General features: G+C 39.9%; 2 protein-coding genes across 2 annotated transcripts; both read left to right on the top strand.

Moving 5' to 3' along the window:
* The first annotated feature begins 10513 nt into the window (after nucleotides 1–10513).
* On the top strand, nucleotides 10514–10862 carry LOC112019229 (monothiol glutaredoxin-S1-like). The gene has a single exon (XM_024051759.2). The coding sequence runs from the start codon at nucleotides 10539–10541 to the stop codon at nucleotides 10860–10862; it is 324 nt and encodes a 107-aa protein (XP_023907527.1). The 5' UTR covers nucleotides 10514–10538.
* Nucleotides 10863–14330: 3468 nt separating this feature from the next.
* On the top strand, nucleotides 14331–14919 carry LOC112019287 (monothiol glutaredoxin-S6-like). The gene has a single exon (XM_024051829.2). It carries the CDS (start codon nucleotides 14388–14390, stop codon nucleotides 14706–14708), a length of 321 nt encoding a protein of 106 aa, XP_023907597.1. The 5' UTR covers nucleotides 14331–14387; the 3' UTR covers nucleotides 14709–14919.
* The last annotated feature ends 667 nt before the right edge of the window (nucleotides 14920–15586 follow it).

The raw sequence follows: 15586 nt of genomic DNA, 5'->3' as shown, positions 1-15586 counted from the left end.
TGACTTGTCAAGGGTATGTTCCCATCAATTATGTTGCACTTTAATTATTCTCTTGGTTTTAACCGTAATGCTTTATCTCAGGCATTGGTGCACATAAAAGCCCTTCATGATAGGTGCGTGGCTAGCGAGGGGGTGATCCAATGGTAGAGATTGAAAATAAAGAGCGAGCTCAATACTTTGAGGTCGTCCGTACCCTTAGCTAGGAGCTAACGGCTAAGACTAAAGCGCTTGCGGAAGAGACTCGTCAGCTTGAGGAAGCGGAGAAGGCGAAGACCAATTTGGCGACAGAATTGGCCTCTCTTTGTGAACAGATAAAGAAGGCCAGAGCCGACACCATGGCGGAGTTTCACATTTCCCAACCCTTCTTCAATGCATGTGGCATCTACTACGGTGAAGGGTTTAAGGATTGCTTGAAGTAGGTGAGAGCTACTCATCCTAACCTTAACTTATCCCAGATCGCAATAGACACCACTATCCCACTGACGCCTAGAGGAGAGGAAACTGTCAACGATGAGACCGTTGACTCCACTCATACAGTTAAGTAAGAGGTGGAGACTGATGGTGTGGTCATTGCCCAACCTACTCCTAGTGGTTCTGACGGTCCACCCGCTGAGAACCCTACCACTGCCGACAGTCTGCCCACAGTGAATCCTACCGTACCTGATGCCCTGCCGTCTTGATTTTTCTTTCTTTTTTGTATTTAAGTATTCTTTGAAATCATTTGTCAGACAGTAATTAATGCCCCCTCTTTTGGGGATTTTTCATGTAAAGACGATTACCCGTTCGGGTTACATTTACTATCTTCTATCCATTGCCTATACTTTGTTATATTTTGTCTTTATTGCTATCGTGTATGCCTCTAGTGTATTGGTATTTTTGATATTTTATTCTATCTGTCCACCCTGTGGGTAGGGCTTATATCATTTGTAAGACCAAGTACCTGTTGATATCCTGGGTCATCCATCCACCCTGTAAGACTTAGAATATTTTGACGAGGGACCTATTAGTTATTGTATTTTAACCCGTCAATTTTAATAAGAATATTCCAGGGTGACCGTCGTTTGTCCACTTTATAAGTTGATCTAAGTAGACTTTTGAGACATGTGGTCTGTCCACCTCACGGACTAGTAGAATTTCAAGGCATACATTGATGTGTTCGTCCACTTAAAGGTGTGTCCGTCCATTTTAAGGACGTGTCCGTCCACTTAAGAACATGTCTGTTCACTTATGGACTTGTATATGTTTCAAGGTATCCCTTGGATGTATCTGTCCACTAATGGACTTTAATAAATTGCAAGGCATCCCTTGGATGCACCCGTCCACTAATGGACTTTAATTGCAAGGCATCCCTCGGATGCACTAGTCCACTCATGGACTTGTATAAATTTTTAAGTCATCCCTTGAGATGTATTTGTCCACTAATGGATTTTAATAAATTTTAATACATCCTTAGGGTGCATTTGTCCACCTAAGGACTTGGTCCGTAGATGTGTTTTTGTAGAGATGTATATATATGCATGATATATTTGAATAACTCCTCTTATTATGATAAACACATGCATAAGCCAAAAATTGTTCTTAAAAAAAAAAAAAAAGCTGTCCTTTGAGCTAAAAAGTACTGTAGATAATAAAAACAACTAGAATGAGATAAACTAGAAATGAGGAGTGGTCTGCATGCCGTCGTCTACTGGCAGTATTTCTTTAGGTGCTTAGTGTTCCATGGATAGTGCAACTTTTGTCCATTGAGTGTCTCTAGGTGATAGGTGCCTTTCCTCTGCCATGAAGTGATTATGTAGGGTCTTTCCCAATTGGGTCCTAGCTTCCCTTGGGAGGGATCTCTTGTAGCATCTATCACCTTCCTCAGGATGAGATCCCTAACTTGAAAGTCTCTGTGTCTGACTCTGGAATTGTAGTGCTTGGCCATGAGGTCCTAGTATCATGCTAACCTTTGTTCGACTGTTGCTCTGACCTCATCCACTAGGTCCAACTGTAGAAGCATGGCTTCGTCGTTCCTACCCTCATCATGTTTCTCCACCCAGTAGCTTGTGAGTCTGATCTCAACAGGGATAACAACCTCACTTCTGTATGCTAGTCGAAAGGGTGTTTCTCCTGTAGGTGTTTTAGTTGTCGCCATGTATGCCCATAGTACACTTGGCAGGTCACCTAGCCATATATTCTTTGCCCTCTCAAGCCGAGTCTTGATGATTTTAAGCAAGGATCGGTTCGTGACCTCAACTTATCCGTTGGCCTGAAGGTGGGTGGGTGAGGAGTAGTGATTCTTGATCCCCAATTGTAAGCAAAAATCTCTGAACGACTTGTTGTCGAACTACTTTTCGTTGTTTGAGACTAAGACTCTAGGGATCTCGTACCTGTAGATGATGTTTCTCCAAATGAAACTTCGTATGTTTTTCTCTGTGATGGTGGCCAAGGCTTCAACTTCCACCCATTTGGCAAAGTAATCTATGCCGACCACTAGGAACTTTAGTTACCTTATTACTGTTAGGAATGGGCCCATGATGTCCAACCCCCCATTGAGCAAAAGGCCACGGGCCCTTCATCGGAGTGAGCTCTTCTGTTGGCTGTCTGATGATGTTGCTGAACTTCTGACACTTGTCGCAAACTTTGACATAGGTTTGGGTATCCTTCTACATGGTAGGCCAATAGTATCCTGCCTGAATCAGCTTGTGCACTAGCGATCATGACCTTGAATGGTTCCCGTAGATTCCTTCATGGACTTCCCTCATGACATAATCTGCTTCCTTGGGGCCTAGGCATCTTAGGTACGATCGGGAAAAGCCTCTCATATATAAGACATCTTTTATTTGGACGAATCACATTCGCTTGGACGTTCAGTTTTCTTGTGGCCTCCTTACCATCAAGTATCGTGCCGTCTTTTAAGTACGACACTATCGGTGTGGTCCAGTTGCTTGCCGAGCATATTTCCTACACACCGATGCCATCTATCAATGGTGAAAGTTGAACAAAAGAAAGTACCTTACTGGAGGTGAGCATGTGTTCTGTTGATGCGATCTTGGCAAGTCGGTCTGCTTGCTCGTTCTCCTCCCTTAGGATTTGATCAAACTTGGCCTGAAGGTCATCGCCTACCCACTTCCTTATTTGCTTCAGGTATTTTTCATCCTTTTTCCCTTGCATTCGTAGTCACCATTCACCTGGCTCGTGATCACCTGTGAGTCGCAATATAGCATCATACTTATGGCCCCTGCTGCTTTGGCGAGATCTAGTCCTACCACTAAGGCTTCAAACTCCGCCTCATTGTTAGTCGTAGGGAAGTTAAGACGAACCATGCACTCAATCTCGTCCCCTTCTAGAGAGTGTATCACTATCCTTGTTCCACCAACCTGCCTATTGGATGACCCGTCCGTATGGATAATCCATTAAGGACGTTGCTCTGCCCCCTGGCCTTCCATATTGGTGAATTTCGTGATGAAATCAACGACCACTTGCCCCTTCATGGCAGTACATGGACGGTATTGTATGTTGAACTTGCTCAACTCGATTGCCCACAGCGCCATTCGTCCAGTGGCTTTAGGATTACTCATTGCTCTCTGTAAAATCTTGTTTATCAAAACGACCACAGTATAGGCTTGAAAATATGGTTTGAGTTTGAGAGTTGTGGTCACTAAGGCAAAGGCTAACTTCTCCATAGGGAGGTACTCCTCTGCGCCTCAGAGTGCCCGGCTAGTGTAGTACATGAGCTTCTACAACTTGTCTTCTTCTCTGACTAAGGCTGCACTGACAGTAGTTAGGGAGACAACCAGGTAGAGAAATAGCTCCTCTCTAGGATTTGAAGGACTTAGCAATGGTGGGGAAAAGAGGTATGCTTTTAGTTCCTCGAATGTTTATTGACACTTGGCCATCCACTCGAAGGACTTCTTCAAAGTGCGAAAGAAAGGCAGGCATTTGTCCATTCGTGTCAGCGCCGCTACCTTGCCATTGAGGCTTTGCACTTCTTTTATGTTCCTCTGTGGTGCCATCTCCATTATGGCCTAGATCTTGTCTGGGTTAACTTCAATGCCTCTTTGAGACACCATGAACCCTAGGAATTTTCTAGCCATTACCCCAAATGTGCATTTTTTTGGATTGAGCTTCATGTTATAAAAGCGGAGGGTATTGAAGGTCTCCTTAAGGTCGTCCAAATGGTCGTCTTCCTGTCAACTTTTCACTAGCATGTCGTCCACATAGACTTGGACATTCCTTTCAATCTGTTGTGTAAACATTTTATTCATGAGCCTTTGATACGTTGCACCCGCATTCTTGAGACCGAACGGCATCACTTTGTAACAGATAAGAACTTGGCTGGTGATTAATGAAGTTTTTTCCTGATTAGCCTCGTCCAGCTTGATTTGGTTGTAACCAGAAAAAGCATCCATGAATCTCACAACTGGTGTCTTGCTGTTAAGTCTACCAGGACGTCGATCCGTGAGAGTGAGTAGCTATCTTTAGGGCACGCATTGTTTAAGTCCGTAAAGTCTACACACATTCTCTACTTTCTGTTGGCTTTCTTGACCATCACTACATTGGCCATCTGGTTGGGATAGTATATCACCTTGATGAATTTTCCATCCTGCAATTTGTAGACTTCTTCTGCTATAGCCCTGTCTCGTTCTTAGGTAAACACTTGCTTCTTCTGACGGATAGGGGAAAAAAGGGTGATACATTCAATCTGTGAACCATGATTGAAGGGTCAATCCCCAGCATGTCTTCGTGGCTCCAGGCAAAGACATCCTAGTTCTCTCTCAAGAATGAGTGCTTGATAGACTGGCGAACTGGCGAGGGTGCTGATCCTAGTCGTTTACTTAAGTCTGGAGTTATCGAGAAGTATCTCCTCCAACCCCTCAATGGGCTCTGCAACTGTCTGTTTCTCTTCTATGCTCGTAGTCTGCAAGTGGTCATCCATTTCCAACATCGCTATGTAGCACTCACGTTCTATCACTTGGTCTCCACGTACCTCTCCCACTCTGTACTCAATGGGTAACTTGATCATCAGGTGGTAGGTTGAAGTCATGGCCTTCCACAAATTAAGGGTAGGTCAGCCCAGTATGGCATTGTAAGCGAACGAACAATCGACGACAAGGAATGTAACATCCTTAGTAACATCCCTTCTACTAGCCTGTTCCTGCGATGGGTTTGTCCTTTCTTTACTGACGAATCGTTGTAACTTCCGCTTCCTGATGAGGGCCACGATCTGTTGCTTCATGTCATAGCATTCGGATGTGTCATGACTGTGATCTTGATGAAAATGGCAATATTTGTCTCTGGACCTCTTATTAGGATCTCCCTTTAACTTGCCAGGCCACGTCAAAGTCGTATTGTCCTTGATCTGCATCAGGACCTGATTGATCAGGGCAGTTAGTGGGGTGAAATTTGCAAACCTTCTAGTGGGTGGTTTGGAGCGCCTGTCCTCCCGTTAGTCTCCTGTTCTAGTCATCTTCCATCCCCTGTCTTGCCATGCATCTTCTTGCCTTTCCCTCTTCTTAGGTTTTTCCTCTTGAGCCAGTAGCGCATCTTCTGCGTTCATGTACTTAGTGGCTCGATAAAGCACATCTGACATAATCTTTGGGTCGTTTTTGTATAAGGATAACAAAAACTTCCCTTTCTGCAAACTATTGGTGAATGCAGCAACAAGTATCTTGTCATTGGCTTTGTCTATCGAAAGGGCTTCTTTGTTGAAATGTGCTATGTAGGACCTCAGCGTCTCGTCTTCTTATTACTTGATCCTCATCAAGCACGCAGTGGATTTCTTGTACCCGTGTGCCCTATGAAATGCGATGCAAACTGCGCACTTAACTCTTTATAGGTACCGATGGAGTTAGGTGTCAATCTGCTGAACCATATCCTGGCAGGACCTTTCAATGTAGATGGGAAAGCTCGACATATGATCTCGTCCGGAACACCTTGTAAGTGCATGAGAGTTTTGAACGACTCTAAGTGATCCAAGGGATCCTTTGACCTATCATAGGCTTTTATCTACAACATATGCGGTGGTGCACTTAGAGTCAATAAAGGATCCCTTGGTGCACTTACATATGCGGTGGAACACTTACACCCGCCCCTTAAGGGTGTTCGTCATAAAGTCCATCCTCTCCTTCATCATTTACATCTTTACAACCATATGCAGTGGTGCCATATCTGCGACGGATGGACAGCTGGTGTCTTGTCGCTCTTGTCTGCTTGGGGAATTGCTGCCTTCTGGTACTTCTCGGTCCTTCATTTCAACGCTGGTGCCCTCTTGCTCCTTTCCGTGATTGTTGGGCCCAGCATCCCTTTGGTGCAGCTATTCCTCCAAGTCGTGGTTTTGCTTAGTAAGGTGTTCCACAGCCGCGGCTAGAGTCTGTACTTTTCTTTCGAAGGTAGTAGTGCGTGGTTCATCTCTGTGATTGTTGTTAGTTGCCATCGAGCAAGTGAGTACCATACAACTATTTGTTTGGAAAGTGGTAATATGGTTGCTATTGTTTTCTTTCCCACAAACAGCGCCAACTGATGATGCCAAAAATCGTCAGTGAGTTGCATAGTTCTCACATGCTCTAAACAAAACATGCGAAATAGAAACAAAGAAGACCTTGTAGAGAGTACCAATGTGGTACTGGCCAAATACCCTCCAAAGGTTAAGTTAGAGAGAATTTATACAACTCTAGAGTGCCAAAGCTGGGAGAATTATGCGTACCTTGATTTGTGAGAGTTTTGGAGTTTTTATAGTAATGTAGAGCTAACATTTGTTTTTTGGCAGAGAAGGTAATTTCCTTGTAGAAAAGATTCTCATTAATGCTCGTATTTTACGGGATTCTTTCCTTGTAGAAATTCCTCTGATTAGGGCACAAGACATTTCCATGTACAGACATTTGTGGAGGTCAAGCTAAGCTAGGCTAGACCTATCGGCTTCTTCATGCCCGTCGGCCACTTACCTCGCCCGTCAGGTGTCATGGTGGGATCGTCGACTTATGGTGTCGTTGCTCTTGTCTTGCATATGCGCATGAAGCTGACAGGCCTATGGGAACCATTGGCTTCCTTATGTGTGACTCGTTAAATCATTTGCAATACCCTTATCAGTGGGTATTTTCTTTTGGCAAAAATAGCAAGATTTTGAAGTACTAATTAATCTACAATCGGATACCAATACACTTTTAAAGAGAACCACACATTATGCTATATAGGCTTAATTTGTCCATTTGTTCAATGCACTAGTATTTAACGAAGAGAATATATTTTATATAGTAGCATTCCCAATTAGTGCATGTCTCAAAATAGATATATAATTTGTTAGGTCACCTTTAAAAAGTATATTTTTCTTGTCTTTAATTTTCACATATAAATTATTAATATTTCTTGTAATTCAAATAATTTTATGAATAAAATTTTGTGTTCATGATAAATAAAAAACCCAAAATTTAAAAAGAAAATTATTTAGATCATTTAGGAGTCTCAATTGAAAACCAAATCCCAAATTCAAAATCTACAAGAAAAAGTATGCCGAAAAACGATTAATTAGAGAAAAAATGTCATTTGAAAAAAGTTAATATCGATCAATGGTTGATTTATAGAGAGACGAGAGCGAAGAGAGAGAAGTTATCATTAAGACTTTATTTGTGATGTGGAGTTTATTTGTAATAATTGTAGGGACTGGGTTTGAGTGCGAATAACTATAAACTGATGGTACACTACTCCCTTCGCTTCACAGCTTATAAGGCAGCAATTTGGGGGATTTTCCTTCAATGTGGGACTCCTAGGACATCGTCCAAGGACGTTTCCAAGCATGCCTAGGACGTTGCCATGCATGCCTAGAACGTTGTAAAGCCGTCCAAGGACGGCCTAGGACGGCTTTGCAACGTCCTAGGCATGCTTGGAAATGTCCTTGGACAGTGTCCTAGGAGTCCCACATCGAAGGAAACCCCCCCCCCCACTTGCTGCCTTATAAGCTGTGAAGCAAAGAGAGTAGTATACCATCAGTTTAGTTATTCGAATAACTAAACTGATGGTACATTACTCCCTTCGCTTCACAGCTTATAAGGCAGCAAGTGGGGGAGAGGGTTTTCTTCGATGTGGAACTCTTAGGACACCGTCCGATGATGTTTTCAAGTATGCCTAGGACGTTGCCATACATGCCTAAGACGTTGCAAAGCCGTCCGAGGACGGCCTAGGACGTTGCCATGCATGCCTAGGACATTGCTAAGCACGCCTAGCTTGCCTAGGACGTTGTGAAGCATGTCTAAGATACCCACAATAATCTATTAAGAATGTAAAGTTTTGGAATATATGTTTTCACCTCTTTAAGAGTGCTGTTTCACTTTATTGGTTTTTTTTTGAAAAAAAAAAATCATTTTCGATTTCATTTTTTGTCGCATCAAATACAACAATTTTCCCCCCACCAAAACACAAATGAAATGTAAAGTGGCTCAGCTAGCTTAAATGGACAATATTAGCTCTGATACCATGTTAAATGGACAATATTATCAGCAAACACGATGTGTTATACCATGTTGTGTATGCTAGAGTGGATGCAGAAGGAGAAGCATAGAATAGGAACATCAAGAACACGAGGATTACGTGGTTCAGCCTTGACGGCCTACATCCACAGAGGAATCCCTTAAGGGCTACATCTTTATTATATAAGAGTGTAGTACAATAACTGTGTTATAATGAACCTTAACATGAGTATATACAGGCGACTAAACCCTAGACTACTAGTACAAGCAGGAATGGGCTTGGGCCTATTACATTGGGCTAATATGACTAATATATATCTCTAACACCCTCCCTCAAACTCAAGGCGGAAGCTCGATGAAGGCTTGAGGTTGGATAAGCATAAGAAGATCACTTGGAGATGCTTTGAAGAATGCCTTTGAAAAAAAAAACCGCAATGAAGAATGTGCCAATTGACCAACTTTGGAGTTTCAAATGAAGAAACGGAGTCCAAAATCGGAATCTACGCGAAAAACTGAGCAAGATAGGCCATTTCGGAAATTTTGACTTTTGGTCAAAGGTCAACGCAAAAAGTCAAAGTCAAAAAAAGTCAAAGTCAACATATCAGGGTCAAAGTCAACGGATACATGGACCGGGTCTGTTCCGGGTTTTCTGGGTCGGGTCACGGATCGGGCTGCAGAGCCGCTGACTCATCCTGATGACGTGGTGCTGACCTGGACTAGGGCTGACGTGGCAACAGCTTGCGTGGTGCTGACGTGGCAAGATGACGTCATCAGATGACGTCAACAGCAGACTTCAGGCGCGTGAGGTTATTCCACCGGCGCGTGGAGAACTCCGGAAGGCGCGTGAGAGCGCGTGCTACGGAGATTGATGCTCGGACTTCGGGGTTTGGCAGATCGGCGAGCTACAAGGCCGTCATGGTGGCGCGTGAGGTTGCCGTTGGTGGCCGTGTTTCTGGGTTTTTGTCGCGGGAGGTCGTGGAGCACGCCTGTGGTATTGGTTTCATCAGGCGAGGCATGGATTTGCACAGATCTGAAAAAGTTAAGTCAAGGCTTTGCTTGGGTTTGTGGATTTTGGACACAGTACTGAGCTATGGTGGCTGCAAGATGCCATGAAGTCTAGATCCGGTAGACAAGCATGTGTGACTTTTGATGGTGGTGTGCACGTGAGAATCTTCTTTGCTTGCTAGAGATGTTTGTTTGATGCCAAGAACGAAGTTTGGCTCTGATACCATGTTAAATATTAGCTCTGATACCATGTTAAATTGACAATATTATCAGCAAACGCGATGTGTTATACCATGTTGTGTATGCTAAAGTGGATGCAGAAGAAGAAGTATAGAATAGGAACATCAAGAACACGAGGATTACGTGGTTCAGCCTTGATGGCCTACATCCACGAAGGAATCCCTTAAGGGCTACATCTTATTATATAAGAGTGTAGTAAAATAACTGTGTTATAATGAACCTTAACATGAGTATATATAGGCGACTAAACCCTAGACTACTAGTACAAGCAGGAATGGGCTTGGGCCTATTACATTGGGCTAATATAACTAATATATATCTCTAACATTACGTAGGGTATCAGCTGGTATGGCTTAGAGAGTGTCATGCATGAGCATTCCATTAATCTTCTAACACTTTCTCTTTGTCTCTGTTGTATGATATATTTAAAACTCTATATTAATCACTTAATTCGAAACTTAAAATGGGATCATCTTTGGCATTAAGGAATGTACTCCCCCACCATTGTGATCAGTGATAACATTTTTAATGTTAATATTCTGATATATGCAACTTGTTATTCTGTGAAATTCCCAGAATGACAACACTAACTTAATGTAGTCAAGATGATGGTTGGGTACATTTACATTGCTACAGTACAACTTGCTCTTCAATGTGCAAAAAGCCACTTAAGTCATTGTCAAGTAATCATAAAGGGTAAGTTTGGAATGCATTGAGATATCTTCTTCCTAGACAATGATCTACAAATAGACACCAATTGGAGCTCAAGTTCGCAAAGCCTCATATTAACTCACTTCACAAGCTTCAAAACATACATGCTCACATTTTCCTACTTTTTCAAACTTCATAACAATGGATGTGGTGACAGGGTTGGTGGCTGAAAAGCCAGTAGTGATCTTCAGCAAGAGCTCTTGTTGCATGAGCCACTCCATAAATTCACTAATATGTAGCTTTGGGGCAAACTCTACAGTCTATGAGCTTGATCAGATACCAAATGGAAGGCAAATTGAAAGAGCACTGTTGCAGTTGGGGTGTCAACCAAGCGTACCAGCTGTGTTCATAGGGCAAGAGTTCATTGGTGGTGCAAATGAGGTTATGAGCCTCCAAGTAAGGAATGAGCTGGTCCCATTACTAATAAGGTCCAAAGCTATATGGATTTGGAATAAAAGTAAATAACTTCTGCATCGAACTTCACACCATGTTTCTATAATATAATGCTACTATGGCTTGAATAAGTGGTGTTTTGTGACTCTACTTGTACTCTTTCTTTTTGGCTGAGTGGAATAACAATCTTTTTTTTTTCTCAAACTAAGTTCAAGAGGAAGTGGAATAACTTTTACTGTCAAGTACTATAATGCATGTCTATCTTTCACCAAATTCACTTACCACAGCTCCTTTGATAAGTAATTTTGTGTGAAAACCAATATTGGAAAGTGGAAACCCATCTCTAATTCAGTCCCATTAATCAAGTGTTTGTGTATAACTTGATATTGAGAGTGCTATACCTAGTAATAATCCAGATTTTCAATGATGAAAGCAAGGTATTGTTCACCCACTTCATAAATGGAAGAAAACAGTTTAAAAGATTCATAAATGCTCCTGTTAGTAATTTAGTAGTATTTTCATTCATCAGAAACATCTGTTCAACCATAAAATGCCTGAATCACATCATGCACAAAGACAAGAATATATGGAATACTGAACCACGTGATCTGAGTAAAGAAGAAAACAACAGCTCCTACATAAAGATGCCTTCATCCACCACTACCAGGGAGTTATTATGTGACTGCTTAAGTTTATCTTCTTATGCTGCTAATCTCAATTTTTATAACAGTTTATTTTTTTTCTTTTTTCCCTTTGTTGACTGAAATAGGGAATATGGGGGGAAAGAAGCTTCCCTTTTCTTGTTTATCTTCTTATGCTTATATTTTTCTTAATTAGCCTCATGTTTTGTCAGTTGCATATTTCATGCTTTAAAAAACAAGAAAAGGGAAGCTTCTTTCCCTATATTCCCTATTTGGAAAAAACCAATAGAAGAGAAAGTTGAGCTATATATATTTTTTCTTTCTTTTTTTTTCTTTTTTCAATCTATAAAAGCATTATTATAGAAAAATATACATATTGCACTCTTCATTTTTCACAACAACTAACATGATTTATTGTGATCGAAATAACATTACTTTCATTAGTCTATCATTGATATTATTTTTATCACGAATAATATATAACATATTATGACATTAATTATGAAAAAAGTTGTTCTCTAACTAGACTTATTGTTAAGAAAGAGAGAGAGAGAGATGACAAAGGAACCTAAATCAAATCCGTGTGTGTGATGATAGGAGCCGACCATGCATGCATTTACTATGTTCTAGTTCTAGACATTTATGCATCCACCAAACTTGAGAGAGATTGCTGCCCCTAACGTACACTTTTAGGTCTCATATGCTTAAATATTTGCAGAAATCATTTTATTAGATTCTAGTGGTCGACATGCATCCACCAATATAGACATCGCCGTACTCCACTTTACCATATATCTCTTAACATGCAATATGCCTTATTTTTGCAGAATAATTTTGGTAGGCGGAGAGGAGACTTGCACAAAAGTTTTTTCTTTTTTTTTTTCTGAGAAAGCTTGCACAAAAGTGATGAATAAAAAACTTCAAATTAAGATTCAAATTTCTCCACCCTCAATTATCGAATTATAAAATAAATAAATAAATCATACTGATCCATTTCATCCAAAAAAAGAAAAATCATTTTGATCCAACCTGGAACAGTTTAAGGTGACCCTGCATATATAAAATATAATTGACCTTTCATTTTATCTTGTGACAAGGATGTTCATTGTTCAGGACTCGAGTACGTGACTCTCTCTTTTTTGGCTGCCTGTAATCCCCGTCTATCTGAAAATAACTAAAATACTTGAAAATTTCTGGGCACTCTTTTTGTAATATATATAAGCACAATTTTGACGTTATCAATTATCATCAGAGAGAGAGAGAGAGAGAGAGAGAGAGAGAGAAGACGAAAATAAGAAGAATCATTCTCATGATTGATGATTCCGATTGGTGTCAAAAAAGCAGTTTGTACAAAAAAGTTGAACTGATTGGATTTTGGTAAGATGTGATGCCAATTTCTCCAGAACTCTACTACTATGTGTCCATGTCTTCAATAAGAGAAACTTTTATTGGTTTTTTTTTTTAAGCTGAAATAAAGTTTATTGGTTACTCATTTATGGTAGACAAACTTTATGAACATAATTACAATCTGAGCTGATACCAGATTATTGATATGGTGAAACATACCCAAAATAGGGGTGTGCATAGTACAAGAAAAAAAATAGGGTCGGATTATTTGAGTAATGTATTAAGTAGGATTTGGGTTAGAAACGGGTTGTCATAAATAGGTTGTGAGTGATTCGTTTCAATTGAATTACAAGTTGACTTGTATTTTTTACATGTGCGCAATAAATAAATAAATATGATTATTGTTGTTATTGAAAGAAAGATAGACTATTTTTTAAAACTATTTTATTAAAATAAATTATTAAAATTCACATGCCAAGTTATATTTAAAATTTTCAAATTGATCAAAACTATTAATTCTCAAAATAGCATATAAAATCAACCTTAAAAACTAAAATAAGAATAATAAGATAAACTTATATATATGATGCAAGCTTTTAGCGTAATCACACTAGCTAACCTCATATGCCTAAAACGTCAATATATATACTCTTTGAGTATCATACCGATCATAATATTATAATTGGCTACTTGCACTTGGCTTGTATAAAGTAATATGCAATAATTTTGTGTCCTATGCAGAGAATATCTTAGTGACACATACTTTTCCAATTAGTGCAATGTGAAAAATAGATAACATGAGTTGTACGGAAAATTGTGGATTTCCAAAGCTATTAGGGGCAGAGTACTTTATTAAACATCTTTCAATCGCATTCTCTCCTTCTCTTCTCTTTCTATTGGCTTTTTTTTTTTTTTTTTTTTTTTCCTCTAAAAAAAAGTTCTACTCAAATGGATAAACTCAACTCCATCATCGACCTCATATATTTAGGGCACATGTGCCCTAAATATATGCAAATAGCAAAATCATTTGTTAGATATTGCTTTGGTTAATTAACAACTAAGACTTTGTGGCCAAGTTGTATGATACTCGTATCTGAAAATAAAGTTAGATTGCTTTGGCTAAAAAATTTTATCTACAAAATCATTCCAATCTTAGTGAAAAACCATTATGGGTATCTCTAATATATTTATCCATTACTTTTTACCTTTGGAATATGTTCAGTATTGTCAACTTTTGTATGTCAATTTATTAAGTTTTGCCACTTGTTATTCTATGAAAGTTTTTATGACAACGCTAACCTTAAGCTAGGCCAAAAATGATAGTTACACACATTAACATGCTGATAGGCAACTTGTAAATACATGCAGAAAGCCATAGATGGTCTTAATTATTATGTAATTGCAAAGGGCAACGTGGGAATTCAGTGGTATATCTTCTGGATTGTTTTATTATTCCCTTTAGGAAGTTATTCTATCTGGGAAATTATGTAATCCTCACTACACTAACTTAGTATAAATAAAACCACCAAACCGTGCTTAATTCCTCAAAGCAATCACAAGCTTCATAAAACACACACGTTACTGACTCCTTTAATAGTTACAGATAGCAATGGATATATTACAAAGGTTGGTGGCTGAAAAGCCTGTTGTGATCTTCAGCAAGAGCACTTGTTGCATGAGCCACTCCATCAGGTCACTCATATGTAGCTTTGGGGCAAACCCTGCAGTTTATGAGATCGATAAGATACCAAACGGACAGCAAATTGAGAGGGCATTACTGCAGCTGGGGTGTCGGCCAAGCGTACCGGCTGTGTTCATAGGGCAAGAACTCATTGGTGGTGCAGATGAGGTTATGACTCTCCAAGTCAAGAGCAAGCTTGTCCCACTGCTTATAAGGGCTAAAGCTATATGGCTTTGGAATGGAAATTAAGTACTAGACAGTTCTCAATTTCCATTTTTGGGTATAGTAATAAACTTGAACTGAGAACTGGCAACATCACCCCCCCCTAGCCCGCGTCCTTTTCTTCTTCTTCGGGCGGCGCTTTTTGTGTTAAACTCCTTTCTTCTTTAACTTTAACTATGTTCAAGAGAGAAACCTGTATTTGACTTAGTATATAATTTATGTCAATCCTTTAACCAAATCATTTACGGCTCCTTTTGATTATCAAATGCAAGTGTTTTGACAAACCAATGTAATAAGGTGCAATTTGAACATAACCTAAAATGACCTAACATATAATACAGGTCATTATAGGAGAAACTTCTAGGTGGAAACAAGGATAGATATCATGGGAATATATGCTGAGGGTCCACTGCAGCATACACGAAAACATCCTATCCAGGACACTAAATCAAGATTGGTTTTTGTTATATTTAATTTTTCGTTAATTGAATAGCCAACTTGGACTCATGGAAGTGACATGAGATGCATGTAACACCAAGTTCCCGAATGTCACCTCACCTGGTTTGATATTTCCTTGGTTAATTAAGCCTAAGCCATTAGCGCAGTCAATGGGTTGCATATACAGCAGTCATTTCCATAAATAAGATCAAAACCATAAACCATGAGTTTGAGTACCTCAAGCCAGCTATATGTGCCCAGGTTAAAAAATTTGTAATTGCCTTTTCCCTCTAGCAGTTCTAACCAGGTTGTCATTAGCTTATTGATAAACCAATGTCTAACCCAATCACTACATATATTTGCACCTGATCTGACCAATATATTACTCCAACTAAAACTTAATTAGGTATAGCTTCCGTAGGTATTGTTCCTCAAATTATTCACAGTCAAATTTAGTATGCATTGAA

The sequence above is a fragment of the Quercus suber genome, unplaced genomic scaffold (assembly GCF_002906115.3).
Source record: "Quercus suber isolate HL8 unplaced genomic scaffold, Cork oak 2.0 scaffold_205, whole genome shotgun sequence".
NCBI classification, from domain to species: Eukaryota; Viridiplantae; Streptophyta; class Magnoliopsida; order Fagales; family Fagaceae; genus Quercus; species Quercus suber.
The sequence above is the reverse complement of the archived record's forward strand: the minus strand, read 5'-3'. Positions and strand labels throughout refer to the sequence as shown.

What these genes read in the sequence shown, in the direction of transcription:
- LOC112019229 (XM_024051759.2), top strand. Translation starts at nt 10,539, where the DNA reads ATGGATGTGGTGACAGGGTTGGTGGCTGAAAAGCCAGTAGTGATCTTC.
- LOC112019287 (XM_024051829.2), top strand. Translation starts at nt 14,388, where the DNA reads ATGGATATATTACAAAGGTTGGTGGCTGAAAAGCCTGTTGTGATCTTC.